This window comes from Phocoena sinus, chromosome 3, assembly GCF_008692025.1.
Source record: "Phocoena sinus isolate mPhoSin1 chromosome 3, mPhoSin1.pri, whole genome shotgun sequence".
Lineage (NCBI taxonomy): Eukaryota > Metazoa > Chordata > Mammalia > Artiodactyla > Phocoenidae > Phocoena > Phocoena sinus.
In genome coordinates, this window is record NC_045765.1 from 24,735,780 (window position 1) to 24,750,670 (window position 14,891).

The 14,891-nt window shown below is 40.9% G+C and overlaps 1 protein-coding gene across 1 annotated transcript in view; it reads left to right on the plus strand.

Moving 5' to 3' along the window:
• SH3PXD2B (SH3 and PX domains 2B) overlaps positions 1 to 14,891 on the plus strand; it is a 137,103-nt gene that overhangs the window by 120,096 nt on the left and 2,116 nt on the right. Inside the window, exon 13 of the mRNA XM_032626856.1 lies at positions 4,547 to 4,774. Coding sequence (XP_032482747.1) covers positions 4,547 to 4,774 — 228 coding nt within the window. The remainder of the gene's footprint in view (positions 1 to 4,546; positions 4,775 to 14,891) is intronic.

The window sequence follows — 14,891 nt, forward strand, 5'->3', positions numbered from 1 at the left end:
GCAAAATTTAAACATTCTCATAGAGAAGTTGTATAACCAAGTTAAGAAACCCTGTCTTCCTTTTTAATCCTAACCCTCCCATTATCTTTACCAAGCCCTAGGGATGAGCAGACAAATGCTCTCCAGTGGGAAAGTCTTTTTACCACCAACCTCTCCACTTCCTGTAAGCACCCTCCATGCATGGAGGAGGGCTTACAGAAGCTCTGTGTATGTTCTGGAAGACATTTGAAAGGTGCTGGGATCACCTGGCAACTCACTTTCACCCTGGCAGGCTCTCTGGGAGCACACAGCAGCAGTATGTTAAGAGATACTCAAAGCTGCTTCTGGGACTTGATTTTTCCCCAAAAGTTGGTGATAGGAAAACAAGTTGGGAGTAGAGAGATGTAAGCAATTTCACCAGAAAGTTATTTTACACATTTTCATATGGAAGCAAACAGGGATATGTTACGCTATAGAATATAAAACTCGCCTGCATTTTTAAGATAAAACTGCAGACTTCAAAGAAATTGCTTCACTGGGCTGCTTCAGGCCAGGCCCCAGGCCCCAGGCCCCTTGAGAGAACTTTAATAAGCAAAGTTGAGGAAACTAAGCGATTAACCACTCCTGCCACTGGCAAGTGGGGCAGAGCCAATTAGGAGACTTCTTTTTTCCAGGTGCACCTCTGCCCATTGGGCTTATTATCAATCAAAACCAGATGTGCCATGGGGGACACGCTGTAGAGATTCTCAGAAATACGCTCCATGCTGGTGCTCTAAGTGTAGGCAGAACGGGTTTGTTTATAAAAGCAAATGCTTCCAAGAAGCTCCTGCTTTTCAAAAGTCTTTTAGTTCTGGTCCTGTGATGGGTAGTGCCTCCATTAAGTTCTGCCTGTATTTAATTACCTTAAAAAAAAATTCATAGTTTTTCAGCTAAGGGATGCAAGTCTGGGGTCGGGGCGGGGGGTGGAAAGGGAACTCCTGGATTCCCAAAGGTGCCCCTCGACTATTCAGAATCAGGACCAGGGACTCATAGAAGACCAAGGTTTGGTGTTCAGGTGCTACCTTCTCGTCTCCTGCCCTCCCCTACCAATACACATACGCAGGCCCGATGAACAGGATAAGGGTTTCCACTTCTGTGCTTATTACTCGTCACCGAAAGCTGGACATTCCAACATCAACTAGCGTGTCCCTTCTACGTGAGCTGAAAGACGGCTGCCCAGGGCCAGGCTAGCAAGTGGCCCAGTGGCAGGGAGAACAGAGTCAGCATCCCCTTACAGACCGCTCTCTTTCAGCCTACGGGGCCCATGTGTCCCCTTCAGGGTCAAAGTCTGCCCCTCCGCTCCAATAGTGGGTCAGTAACATCGGCCAAGAACATACCCTGGGCTATGTGGTTCCCCTGCCACTCACGTCCGTCAGGGATCCAGCGTGCCCCGGCTGAAGTTCCTTCCCAGACGTCAACGCGGACTCCAGCAGATCCATGACAGACAGACTTCCAAGGGGGCAGAACTGCTTTGGCACGAGGTAGCTGAGTCCTGATCCCGTAGGGACAGTCCTGAAACCTCCGTCTTCGTGCATGAGAGCACAGGGGCAACCAACTTAATCCTGGGCCTGCTCTGGGCCAGGTTCAGTCCTGGGAACTGAGGACAGAGAAATAAGAAAAATATAGTCTAGCTGGAAAGACTGCCCTACAGACAACTACAGGTAGGAGAGTTATAAGAGAATACTGCACAAAATTTCTGAAGGACACAGAGTGGGAAGGGAAAGCTGCCTAGGGGTGATGATTATTAAAAGCTGTCCAGGGCTTCCCTGGTGGCGCAGTGGTTAAGAATCCACCTGCCAATGCAGGGGACATGGGTTCGAGCCCTGGTCCGGGAAGATCCCACATGCCACGGAGCCTAGAGCCCGTGCTCCGCAACAAGAGAAGCCTCGGCGATGAGAAGCCCGCACACCACAACGAAGAGTAGCCCCTGCTCGCTGCAACTAGAGAAAGCCCGCGTCCAGCAACAAAGACCCAACTCAGCCAAAAATAAATAAATAAATTTATAAAAAAGTAAAAATAAAAAGCTGTCCAAAAGGTCAAAAATAGGGACCCCAACAGGTGAGGGCAGTGCTCCCTAAACTTGAGCTGAGTGGTACCCATCCTCACAAGTGTTGCTATGTCCACATCCCAACTGTATCAGCATTTCCTTGATAATTTACTTTGATTAACCCAAAAGTTAAATATGCTTCCTTAAAGGGAAGCTATATCATGACAGTTGGAAAGCCTGGATGGTTTTCCATAAATAGAAGGTAACTGTAAAAGTAAACACAATGAAATCAAAATAGTGTCACTGAGTTCCGGCTAGGTACAGTTAGTTACCAGTTAAAGGTTCTGACACTGAGGCTCTCTCTCTCTTTCTCTCCCTCTCTCTCTCTCTCTCTCTCCTAAAAGGAGATTAGCATGTGTTAAGGAGGTGTTAAAGACAAGCTAACACCAAAATTAGATTTTATACTTCATTAAAAGAACTATATAAAGAAGTATATACAGAAGAATTATGTAGATCAACTCTACTTCAATAAAAAAATAAAAATAAAACAGAAGAATTACAAGAGTACTGGAAATGGTAATAATTGTACACCATAAGTTGATGGCATTTCACACACGTGAGAATACCACCCCAAATGGCCTTTGTTACACTTTAAAAGATAGTGGATTAATCTGGATGATTTTGTGAGGTCTAGGGGGCACAGGACAATTTAACTGCACATAGACTAGATATGTTGAGAGAGGTGGACATGTCAGAATGGACATGGCACCCTGAAGCTGGCAGCTGGGGAGCAGTACGTACATTTTCATAATTGCAAAGAGAAATTTGACCAGGATCACCCCATTTTGACCACTCTTTTCTGGATCTAATAATGCTTGTTGAGGTCCATGGTAGAAATAATTTTGTTTTGTTTTGTTTTGTTTTTGTGGTACGCGGGCCTCTCACTGCTGTGGCCTCTCCCGTTGCGGAGCACAGGCTCCAGACGCGCAGGCTCAGTGGCCATGGCTCACAGGCCTAGCCGCTCTGCGGCATGTGGGATCTTCCCGGACCGGGGCATGGACCCGTGTCCCCTGCATCGGCAGGCGGACTCGCAACCACTGCGCCACCAGGGAAGCCCAGTAATTTTGATCTTGATCGAAATTCTTTGAGCCTCTTTTCATAACACCACTGAATTTTAATAAGATGTTAAAATCCCTTTGTGTGGAAGGAAACAAGAGGAAAAATTTGTTCTAAAGAATGTTGCTCTAACACTTACCACATTGTGTGGTAATCCTTTGTTTATACGTCTGTCTCCCCCCACCAGACTGGCATCCTCCGGGCAGGGATCTCCTGTTACTTTTCTCTGAGTATCTGGTAGAAGACTCAGACGTTATAGAGCTCAGTGTTTGCTGTGTGAATGGCCCGATTGGGTGGTGGAAGGGGAAGACAAAAAAATCAAATACTCTCCTGTGCTTCTAACCTATGTTGTCTTAATGTGAAACAACTTAGTTGATGGTGGCTACCATTATTATTATTGTTGTTGATATAATCACACACACGAATTATCAAATGTTTGTATAGAATGGACATTGTGAGTTTTAGCTGCCCATAATCTAGTTTCCTTTCTTCGGGTAGTATGACCCTCATTTTCCTCTGGGGAACACTCTTCCCCTACCCTCAATCCATGTGATTTGGAAAGGGCTTCACTCCTTGGTGCCAAGAATGGGCGTGTGACTCAGACCTGACCAATTAGTGCAGCCCAGTCTCCGGGCTACAGCTGGTTTAGTAATGGGCACATGACCCGAGCCAAGCTAATGAAACTTGATCTCAGGACCTTTGCCAGAGATATTGAGGAAGAGGAACTATTTTCTGCTGGGCTTGCTAAACTGGCAGAATTTAGCCTATAGATGCTGGTGACCATCCTTGTCATCTCCAGCACAGAGCTTGCCTGAGAATGAAGCCTAAGGCAAAGGAAAGCAGAGAGCCAAAAGATGTAGAGAAAAAGAGTCTGGGTGACACTGAAAATCTGGATCTAGCTGTGCCTAAAGGTGATCGATGGTTGGTTTTTGGTTTTTTGATTTTTTGCTTAGGTCAGTTTGAGTTGGGTTTCCAGCAGCAGTCGCAGAGAGTCCTAATATACGTAGGGAGTCAGCAAATATGTGTATCTTCGATCATTTTTTTGGATCAGACTTATCTAGAGATGGAGTTTCACCAATTCAATTCAACAAACAGGGACTTGAGGGCACCATGGAGAGTGTGAGGACAGCAGGGAAATAAACATGAATAACTGTCTCTGCCCTCAAGGTTCACATCTAGAAGGGAATACAGACTTCACTGCACTTTACAGTCATACGATAATACATCTGGTAATTGAGAGACTCTGAGAGTAAAAGAAGAATAGAAGATAGACATCAATTCTGCCAATAGGATTGTCTGTGGGGAAAGGGAGTGGGGGGTGTTTGACCATAAAATAATTTGCAGACGTTTAACAGTGTTTTCTTCCCTGGATTCTGGAAGCCATTCACAGGATGCTTGTTTCAATTAGATTTTAATCACCCACAGCTCTTGCATTCCTTCAATGAGTGCCTGATGTTACCCTGTGAAACGTGCTTTACCGCCGGCTCTCGATGTGTGCAGTCCTGCCTCGTGGACACCTTGGAGACTCCTTGCTGGAGCAGTCCAGACAGAAGGCCTATCGCTCACATACCTCTAGAGGGGGCATATAACTCAGTTACAGCTCCGTCCTCCTGTTGTCAGCAGGTGTGCAATTTCAGCCAGGTGGGCTACGAGGTAAGGGTATCATGTTCACCCCTGCTTGCTTTCACAAGCAGCAGAAACGCCAAACTCTACCCATCCGTAGCTCTGATACACAAAATGCCACGTGTGTCTGCTACCTAAAGCCCTTCAGTTACTCCTCACCTGCCCAAGATAAAGTCTAAACCTCTTTACCCTGACACATGAGGAAGGTGTGTGCCAGGCATTGTTCTAGGTGCTTGAGAGACAAAGATAGATAAAACCTACTTCCTATCCTCAAGCAAGGGAATCCCAACTCAAGCAGACTTACAGGGAATACAGTGAAAATGTATTGTTTTATGGAACTGAAAATTCCAGGCAGTAGATTTAGGCACTGCTGGATCCAGCTCACGTGGTGTTCAAGGCTTGGTTTTTTTCCCTGTTTCTCAGCTGTATTTTCCTCTGGCTTGGCTTGGCTTGTCTCTTGGGTAGGCCCTCTCCTATTGGAAAGTGCCCCCAATTTTTCCCTTGACGGGGGTTCCAGGTAGCTCCAAGTTTATGTCCTCCCAAATTCGTGTTCAGAAAAAAAAAAAAGATTCTTTCTTCTAAACCACTGTGGGAAAAAAAAAAGTCCTGAATCTGATTCTAATCTGTCCAAAATGGTTCACATGCCCATCCTAAACCCATCATGGTTTTAGAATGCACTGACTGGCTCAAGTCTAGGTCTTGGAACCACCCTGAAGTAGGGGATGGTGTGTGCTCCATCAGAACCATATGGACGGAATCATGGGTGGGAGGAATTCGTTCTTCAAAGGGAATTCAGGGCACTGTTACTAAGGGAAGAATGAATGAATACTAGGCGAGCTCAAACTACACACACTCAAATCTAACCTTTATTCAGCTGTTGCAGTAAGTCCATTGTCTAGGCATAATAGTGTTCTACATGGAGTCCAGAAAATTGCGTTAGAGAGCAAGATTTTATAGGATCTCTTCAACATTTTCCAAGGGACAGAATACTCTGATTTTCAGAATTGATTCCATTTATCCAGAGAAAAGTATATCTGCTTATTTTCAGACTGGAGGAAGATAGAAAACAGATAACAGAAACATTCCTTAGGAAGATCCAGCGCCACCTGCTTGAATTATTTTCTTACCAAGCAACCTTCTGAATTTGGTCTCTTGAAAGGTCCCACCTGCGGCATTAGGAGGGAGACTGGCACATACAACCAGGACTGGAGAGTTATCTTCCCAGGCATAAATGAATAGTGTGGCATTCCATCATATGTATCTATTCCTTATCATTTCCCTGAGCTTTCACCCTCCATGAAAAAATAAAATCAGGTTCCTGAGCTTGGAAAACCTCAGGAAGTGGAGATGATGTCTCAATAAGGCAGGCTGGAAGAACTAGTCTATTTGCTACAACATTGCCCTTTTAAAGAAAAAAACAGAGGAAAAAATATTTTCATCCCTACCACTTTCTCAAGAATTTTTTTTAGCTTTCAGGTTCTTCTGTGTTTCCATACAAATTTCAGAATTATGTGTTCTAGTTCTGTGAAAAATGCCATTGGCATTTTGATAGGGATTGCATTGAATCTGTGGATTGTTTGGGTGATATGGTCATTTTAACAAATCAATTTGTCCAGTCCATGGGCACAGTTTATCTTTCCATTTCTTTGTGTTGTCTTCAATTTCTTTCATCAATGTCTTAATAGTATTCTGGGTACAGGTCTTTTACCTCCTTGGTTAGATGTATTCCTAGATGTATTTTATTCTTTTTTTTTTTTTTTTTTTTGCGGTACGCGGACCTCTCACTGTTGTGGCCTCTCCCGTTGCGGAGCACAGGCTCCGGACACGCAGGCTCAGTGGCCATGGCTCACGGGCCCAGCCGCTCCACGGCATGTGGGATCTTCCCGGACCAGGGCACGAACCCGTGTCCCCTGCATCGGCAGGTGGACCCTCAACCACTGTGCCACCAGGGAAGCCCTCCTCTGTTCTTTAGAGTTACTTTTCCCCTTCCAAAACATTGAAATGATATTGATACCAAAACTAAAGAAAAAACTTTAAAGGAAACTAACTATAGACAAATATCCCTCATAAACATAGATGGAAAAATTCTGAACAAAATTTTAGCAAAGTGAATCCAATGGTATATAAAAAAGGACAAACGTCATGATCGAGTCAGATTTTTCCAAGGAATTCAAGCTTGATTTAACATTTGAAAATCAATCAGTGTAATTCATCATAGTAACAAACTAAAATGGAAAAACCATATAACCATCTCAGTAGATGCCCCCCAAAATTATTTGGCAAAACATTTTCCATTTTTTTTGTTTTGTTTTGTTTTTAAAGATTTTTTTGATGCGGACCATTTTTAAAGTCTTTATTGAATTTGTTACAATATTGCTTCTGTTTTACAACCTTTTGGTTTTTTGGCCCTGAGGCATGTGGGGCCTTAGCTTCCCGACCAGGGATCGAACCTGCACCCCCTCCCTGCATTGGAAGCGCAGAGTCTTAACCACTGGACCGCCAGGGAAGTCCCAAACCATTTTTGATTTAAAAAGAAAAAAGAAAAACTCTCAGTAAACTATGAATGGAAAGGAACTTCCTCAATCTAATAAAGGGCATCTATTTAAAACCTATAGCTAACTCTCACAACTCAACAATGAAAAGAAAAGCCAAATTAAGAAACGGACAAAAGGTCTTGAACAGACATTTCTCCAAAGAAGATACACAAAGGGCCAAAAAGCACATGTAAAGATTTTCAGTATCATTAGTCATTAGAGAAATGCAAACCAACACCACAATGAGATACCACTGCACACCCAATGAAGAAGAAGAGGAGGAAGAAGGAGGAGGAGGGGGAGGGGGAGGGGAGGGGGAGGGGAGGGGGAGGGGAAGGGGGGAGGAGAATGACAACAACTCAAGTTGCAACAATAGCAAGTGTTAAGGATGTGAAGAAAATGGAACCCTCATGCATTACTGATGGGAAGGTAAAATGATGAAGCCACTGTGGAAAACAGTTTGGTGACTTCTCAATAAATGAAGCATAGAATTATCATATGTCCCATCAGTCCTAGCCATCAATTGAAAACAGGTGTTCAAACAAAAATTTGAATGTGAATGTTCATAACAGCACTATTCACAATAGTCAAAAGGTAGAAACACAAATGTCCACCAGTTGATGAATGAATAAACAAAATGTGGTATATCCATAATAAAATCCACAATAAAATATTATTCTTCCATAAAAAGGAATCAAGTATTGATACCTGCTAAGTGAAAGAAGCCAGACACAAAAGGCCACTGTACTATGATTCAGTTTATATGAAATATCCTGGATAGGCAGATCCATAGAGATAGAAGGCATTCTAGAGGTTGCCAGGGGCTTGGAGGAAGAGGAATGGGGCGTGACTACTTAATGGGCACCAGGTTTCCTTTCGCAGTGAGTTAAAAAGTTCTGGAACTAAACTGTAGTAATTGTTGCAAACATAAATGCTCTTAATGCCACTGAATTGTACATTTTAAAATGATAAACACCATGTTATGTATATTTTGCAGACTATGTAAGACAAGCCTATAGCTGGCATCATACTTCATGGTTAAGATGAATGCTTTTCCCCTAAGATAAGGAACAAGTAAGGATGTCTGAACTTACCACTTCCATTCAACATTGTAATGCCTACTAACCAGTGAAATTAGGCAGGGAACAAAAACACATACCTATGGGAAAAGAAGTAAAATTCTCTTTATTCACAGACAACCTGATCATCTATTTAGTAAATCCAATGGAATCTCTAAAAGAGCTACTACAACTGACAAATGATTTAGCAAGATTGAACAAGATCAACATCCAAAAATCAATTGTATTTCTATGTACTAGCAACAAGCAGGCAGTAATTGGAATTATAAAAACCATATTGTTATTGATAACATCAGAAAATGAAGTCCTTAGGGATACATCTGACAAAAGATATAAAAGACTTGCGCACTTAGGGAGTTCCCTGATGGTCCAGTGGTTAGGACTCGGTGCTTTCACTGCCGTGGGCCTGGGTTCAATCCCTGGTTGGGGAACTAAGATTCTACAAGCCACACAGAACAGCCAAAAAACAAACAAACAAACAAACAAAAACTTGTGCAGTTAAAATTACAGAGCATTGTTGAGAGGAATTAAAGAAGGTGTAAACAGAAATATACTGTGATATACTGTGTTCATGCTTCAAAAGATTCAATATTGTTAATATGTCAGTTGTCCCAAAGTTAGAGTCAATGTTAATTCAATCAAAATCACTACAGAGTCTTTTTGGTTGAAAAAAAAAACATTGAAAAGATGATTCTAAAATTCACATGGGGGGTACTTCCCTGGTGGCACAGTGGGTTAGACTCCACGCTCCCAATGCAGGGGGCCTGGGTTTGATCCCCGGTCAGGGAACTAGATCTCACATGCATGCTGAAATTAAGAGTTCTCATGCCACAACTAAGGAGCCACGTACTATAGCTAAGGAGCTGGCAAGCCATAACTAAGGAGCCCACCTGCTGCAACTAAGATCCGGTGCAACCAAATAAATAAATAAATAAATATTAAAAATAAATAAATACGTAAAAAAATAAAATTCACATGAAAATGTAAAGAACCTAGGATAGTCAAAACTACTTTGAAAAGAAAGAGCAAAGTTGAAGGATTAATACACCTGATTTCAAGACTTATTATAAGGCTACAGTAATCAAGACAATGTGATCTTGGCATCAAGAGAGACAAATAGATCAAGAAACAGGGTAGAGAGTCCAGAAATAGACTTACACATATATGGACAACTCTTTTTTTTTAAATCAAAGTATAGTTGATTTACAGTGTTGTGTTAGTTTCTGGTGTACAGCAAAGTGATTCAGTTATATATATATATATATATATATATATGCATATACATATATATGTGTATATTCCTTTTCATATTCTTTTCCATTATGGTTTATTACAGGATACTGAATATAGTTTCCTGTGCTATACAGTAGGACCTTGTTGTTTGTTTTATATATAGTAGTTTGTATCTGCTAATCCCAAACTCCTAATTTATCCCTCTCCCCCCTTCCCTTTTGGTAACCATGAGTTTGTTTTCTATATCTGTGAGTCTGTTTCTGTTTTGTAAATAAGTTCACTTGTATCATATTTTAGATTCCACATATAAATGATATCATATGATATTTGATTTTCTCTTTCAGACTTGCTTCACTTAGTATGATAATCTCTAGGTCCATCCATGTTGCTGCAAATGGCATTACTTCATTCATTTTTTATGGCTGAGTAGTATTCCATCGTATATATATTGTATATATATCTTCTTTATCCATTCATCTGTTGATGGACATTTAGGTTGCTTCCATGTCTTGGCTATTGGAATTTGGACAACACTTTATTTTTACAAAAGTGCAAAGACAGTTGAGAGGAGAAAGGACAGTTTCCACAAATGTTCCTAAATGATGTATATTTATATTCAAAACCAAAATTACAAAAACCAAACTTTGATTCATACCTTACACCATATGCAAAAATTAACCCAAAATGGATAATAAACCTAAATGTAAAGCCCCAAACTATAAAGAGCCAAGAAGAAAAAAAGGGAGAAAGTTTTTCTGACTTTGAGTTAGGCAAAGATTTTTCTATATGACACCAAAAGCATGATCTACGAAAGAACACATTGATTAACTGAACTTCATCAACATTTTTAAATTTTGTTTTTTCAAAAGACACTTTTAAGAGACTAAAGGGAATTCCCTGGTGGTCCAGTGGTTAGGACTCTGTGCTTTCACTGCTGAGGGCTGAAGTTCAAACCCTGGTTGGGGAACTAAGATCCACAAGCCGTGCAGTGTGACCAATTAAAAAAAAAGAGAGAGAATAAAAAGATAAGGCAAAGAATAGGAGTTAATATTTGCAAATTAAATATCAGATAAAAGAGTTGTATCCAGAAAATATAAAGAACTCTCAAAGCTCAGTAATAAGAAAACAACCCAATTTACAAATGGGCAAAAGATTTGAACACACACTTCACAAAAGATATACAAATGGTAGATAATAACAGGAGAAGATATTCAACATCATTAGTCATTAGGGAAATGAAAGCTAAAAATACAGTGAGATACTGCACACTTATTAGAATGGCTAATATTAAAAACTGACCCAGGGCTTCCCTGGTGGTGCAGTGGTTGAGAGTCTGCCTGCCGATGCAGGGGACACGGGGTTCGTGCCCCGGTTCGGGAAGATCCCACATGCCGTGGAGCGGCTAGGCCTGTGAGCCATGGCCGCTGAGCCTGCACGTCTGGAGCCTGTGCTCCGCAACGGGAGAGGCCACAACAGTGAGAGGCCCGTGTACCGCAAAAAAAAAAAAAAAAAAACTGACCCAAACCAAGTGTTGGTGATGATGTGGAGGAATGGAGTTTTCATACAATACTGATGGGAACCTAAACAGTAAGGCCACTTTGGAATATAGTTTGGTAGTTTCTTTAAAAACAAACAAACAACTAGAGAATGGACTTGAGGATACGGGGAGGGGGAAGGGTAAGCTGGGACGAAGTGAGAGAGTGGCATGGACATATATACACTACCAAATGTAAAACAGATAGCTAGTGGGAAGCAGCCACATAGCACAGGGAGATCAGCTCAGTGCTTTGTGACCACCTAGAGGAGTGGGATAGGGAGGGTGGGAGGGAGGGAGACCCAAGAGGGAAGAGATATGGGAACATATGTATATGTATAACTGATTCACTTTGTTATAAAGCAGAAACTAACACACCATTGTAAATCAATTATACTCCAATAAAGATGTAGAAAAAAAAAAGAAGATGTGGTACATATACACAATGGAATATTACTCAGCCATAAAAAGGAACGAAATTGGGTCATTTGTAGAGACGTGGATGGATCTAGGGACTGTCATACAGAGTGAAGTAAGTCAGAAAGAAAAACAAATATCGTATATTAAAGCATATATGTGGAATCTAGAAAAATGGTACAGATGAACCGCTTTGCAGGGCAGAAATTGAGACACAGATGCATAGAACAGACATATGGACACCAAGGGGGGAAAGCAGCGGTGGTGGTGGTGGCGGTGGTGGTATGATGAATTGGGCGATTGGGATTGACGAGTATACACTGATGTGTATAAAACTGATGACTAATAAGAACCTGCTGTATAAAAAAGCAAATAATATAAAATTCGAAACACAAACAAACAAACAACACCCCCCCCCAAAAAAATGACCATATGATTGATCCATTCTACTGCTAGATACTTACCCAGGAGAAAGAAAAGGATGTGCCTATACATAGACTTGTACACAAATGTTCATAACAACTTTACTTGTAATCACGAAAAGCTGGAAACAACCCAAAAGTTCACCAAGTGATTGGACAAACTGGCATAAACATACAGTGGAAGCTACTCAGTATTTAAAAGGAATAAACTGTAAAATATGGATGAATCTTAATTATGCTGAGTGAAAGAAGCCATACCAAACAGAGTACCTACTGTATGGTTTCATTTACAGAAATTTTTAGAAAATGCAAAGTAATCTATAGTGACATAAAGCAGATCAGTGGTTACCTGGGGACAGGTGACTCGGGAGATGCAGTAGACAGGGATTACAAAGGGGCATGAGGAAACCTTTTGGGGTGATGGATATATTCATTATGTTGATTGTGGTGATGGACTCATAGGTGTATATATTTGTTAAACTTATAAAAGTATACACTTTAAGTATGTGCAGTGTACTATGTTAAAATTTTTTTTAAAATCATGATGGCTGCTGACTGGAGAATGAATTATAGGAGGAGGTGGGAAAGGGTACAGGAAGACCAGTTAGGAGGGTATTGCAGTAGCCAAAGTGAGAGATGCTGGTGGCAACACAGACAGGGAAAAAGAGGAGAGACTCAGAATATATTTAATGGATAGCATATAAAGGACTTGATAATGGACTGGGTGCAGGAGGTGAGGAAGATGGAGGAATCACCAATAACTCTTAAGTTTGAGGCTTGAGCAATTGGATGGACTAGAGTGCCATTTGTAGAGGATGAGAAAGACTAAAGTAAAAACAGGTTGGCAGGGAATGTGGAGAAACAAGTTTTGTCAAGAACATGTGTTCTGTGAAATTCCATCTGTGGACCAAACTGCATCAGGAAACTCCTGATGCATGCATTAAAAATGCTGGTTCCAAGACTCCACCATCAGAATCTCCGGGAAATTGTGATTTTAACAAGCTCCCCAAGTGACTGAAATCCACACTAGCGTTTGACAGCTACTGGACTTCATTCTCTTCCCTTTCCCCCTCCTACCCATTTCTTCTCCTTCCTCCTTTCCCTTTGCCAGTTCTCCTTGGAGAATTAGCTGAATAAAGAAGGCACTGGAGGTACAACAATTGTAAGCATATAACACCTAACAACAAAGCCCCAAAATACATGAAACAAAAACTACTGGAGCTGGGGCTTCCCTGGTGGCGCAGTGGTCGAGAGTCCGCCTGCCGATGCAGGGGACGTGGGTTCGTGCCCCGGTCCGGGAAGATCCCACATGCCGCGGAGCGGCTGGGCCCGTGAGCCATGGCCACTGAGCCTGCGCGTCCGGAGCCTGTGCTCCGCAGCGGGAGAGGCCACGGCAGTGAGAGGCCCGCGTACCACAAAAAATAAATAAATAAATAAATAAAAATACTGGAGCTAATAAACAAGTTCAGCAAGGTTGTAGGATACTTGATCAATATACAAAGCTCAATTGTATTTCCATATGCTTGTAACAAACCATCTGAAACGGAAATAAAGACAATAAATCTATTTGTAAATAGAAAATCATGCTATTTACAATAGCATGAAAAAGAATACAATACTTAGGAGTAAATTTAACAAAAGAAGTGCAAATCTTGTACACTGAAAACGATAAAATGTCATTGAGAGGAATTTAAGACATAAATAAGTGGAAAGACATCCATGTTCCTCAATTGGAAGGTTAATATTGTTAAGATGGCAATACTCACTAAACCGATCTACCGTTTCAACACATTTCCCATCAAAATTCCAGCTGTCTCTTTTTTTTCAGAAATGAAAAAGCTGATAAAATATATATGGAAATGTAAGAAATCCAGAAAGCCAAAATAATCTTGAAAAGGAGAATAAAGTTGGAGGTTCATACTTCCCAACTTCAAAACTTACTATAAAACTACAGTAATCAAGATAGTGTGGTACTGGCATAAAAACAGACATAAAGACTAATGTAGACATAAAGAAGAAATAGAATTGAGTCCAGAAATAAACTCAAACATTTATGGTCAACTGATTTTCAAAAAGGGTGCCAAGACAATTCAATGGGATAAAGCACAGTCTCTCCCACAAATGCTGGGACACTGGAAATCCACAGACAAGAGAATGAAGTTGGACCCCTACTTCATACCATATACAAAAATTAACTCAAAGTGGCTTAAAGACCTAAAAGTCAGAGCTGAAACTGTAAAACTCTTAGAGGAAAACAAGTATAAATCTTCATGACTTTGGATTAGATAATGGTTTCTTAGGTATGAGGTCCAAAGCACAAGAAACCAAAGAAAAAATGGGTAAAGTAGACTTTTTATCAAAATTAGAAACTTTCATGCTTCAAAGGTGCAATATCTGCAAAATTAGAAGACAATCCACAATGGGAGACAATATTTGCAAATCATATATCTGCTAAGGGATATTCATCAGAATATATGATGAACCCTTACTACTCAATATAAAAAGACAAATAATCCTATTTTTAAATGGGCCAAGGATCTGAGTAGACATTTTTCCAAAAACAGATACAAATGGTCAATAAGCACATGAAAAGACACTCAACATTATTAGTCACTGGGGAAATGCAAGTCAAAAATCCCAATGAGATACCCTGCATACCCAAAATGGCTGCACCATTTTATATCCCCTTATAAACTGCTAGTGGGAATATAAAATGGTACAGCTGTTTTGGAAAATTCAGTTTGCCAATTCCTCAAAAACTTAAACATAGAGTTACCATATGACCAAGCAATTTCACCGCTAAGTATCTACCCAGAACAATTGAAAACCTACATTCACACAAAAACTTGTACATGAATGTTCACAACAGCTTTATTCATAATAGCCAAAAAGCAGAAACAACCTAAATGCTCATCAACTGACGTATAG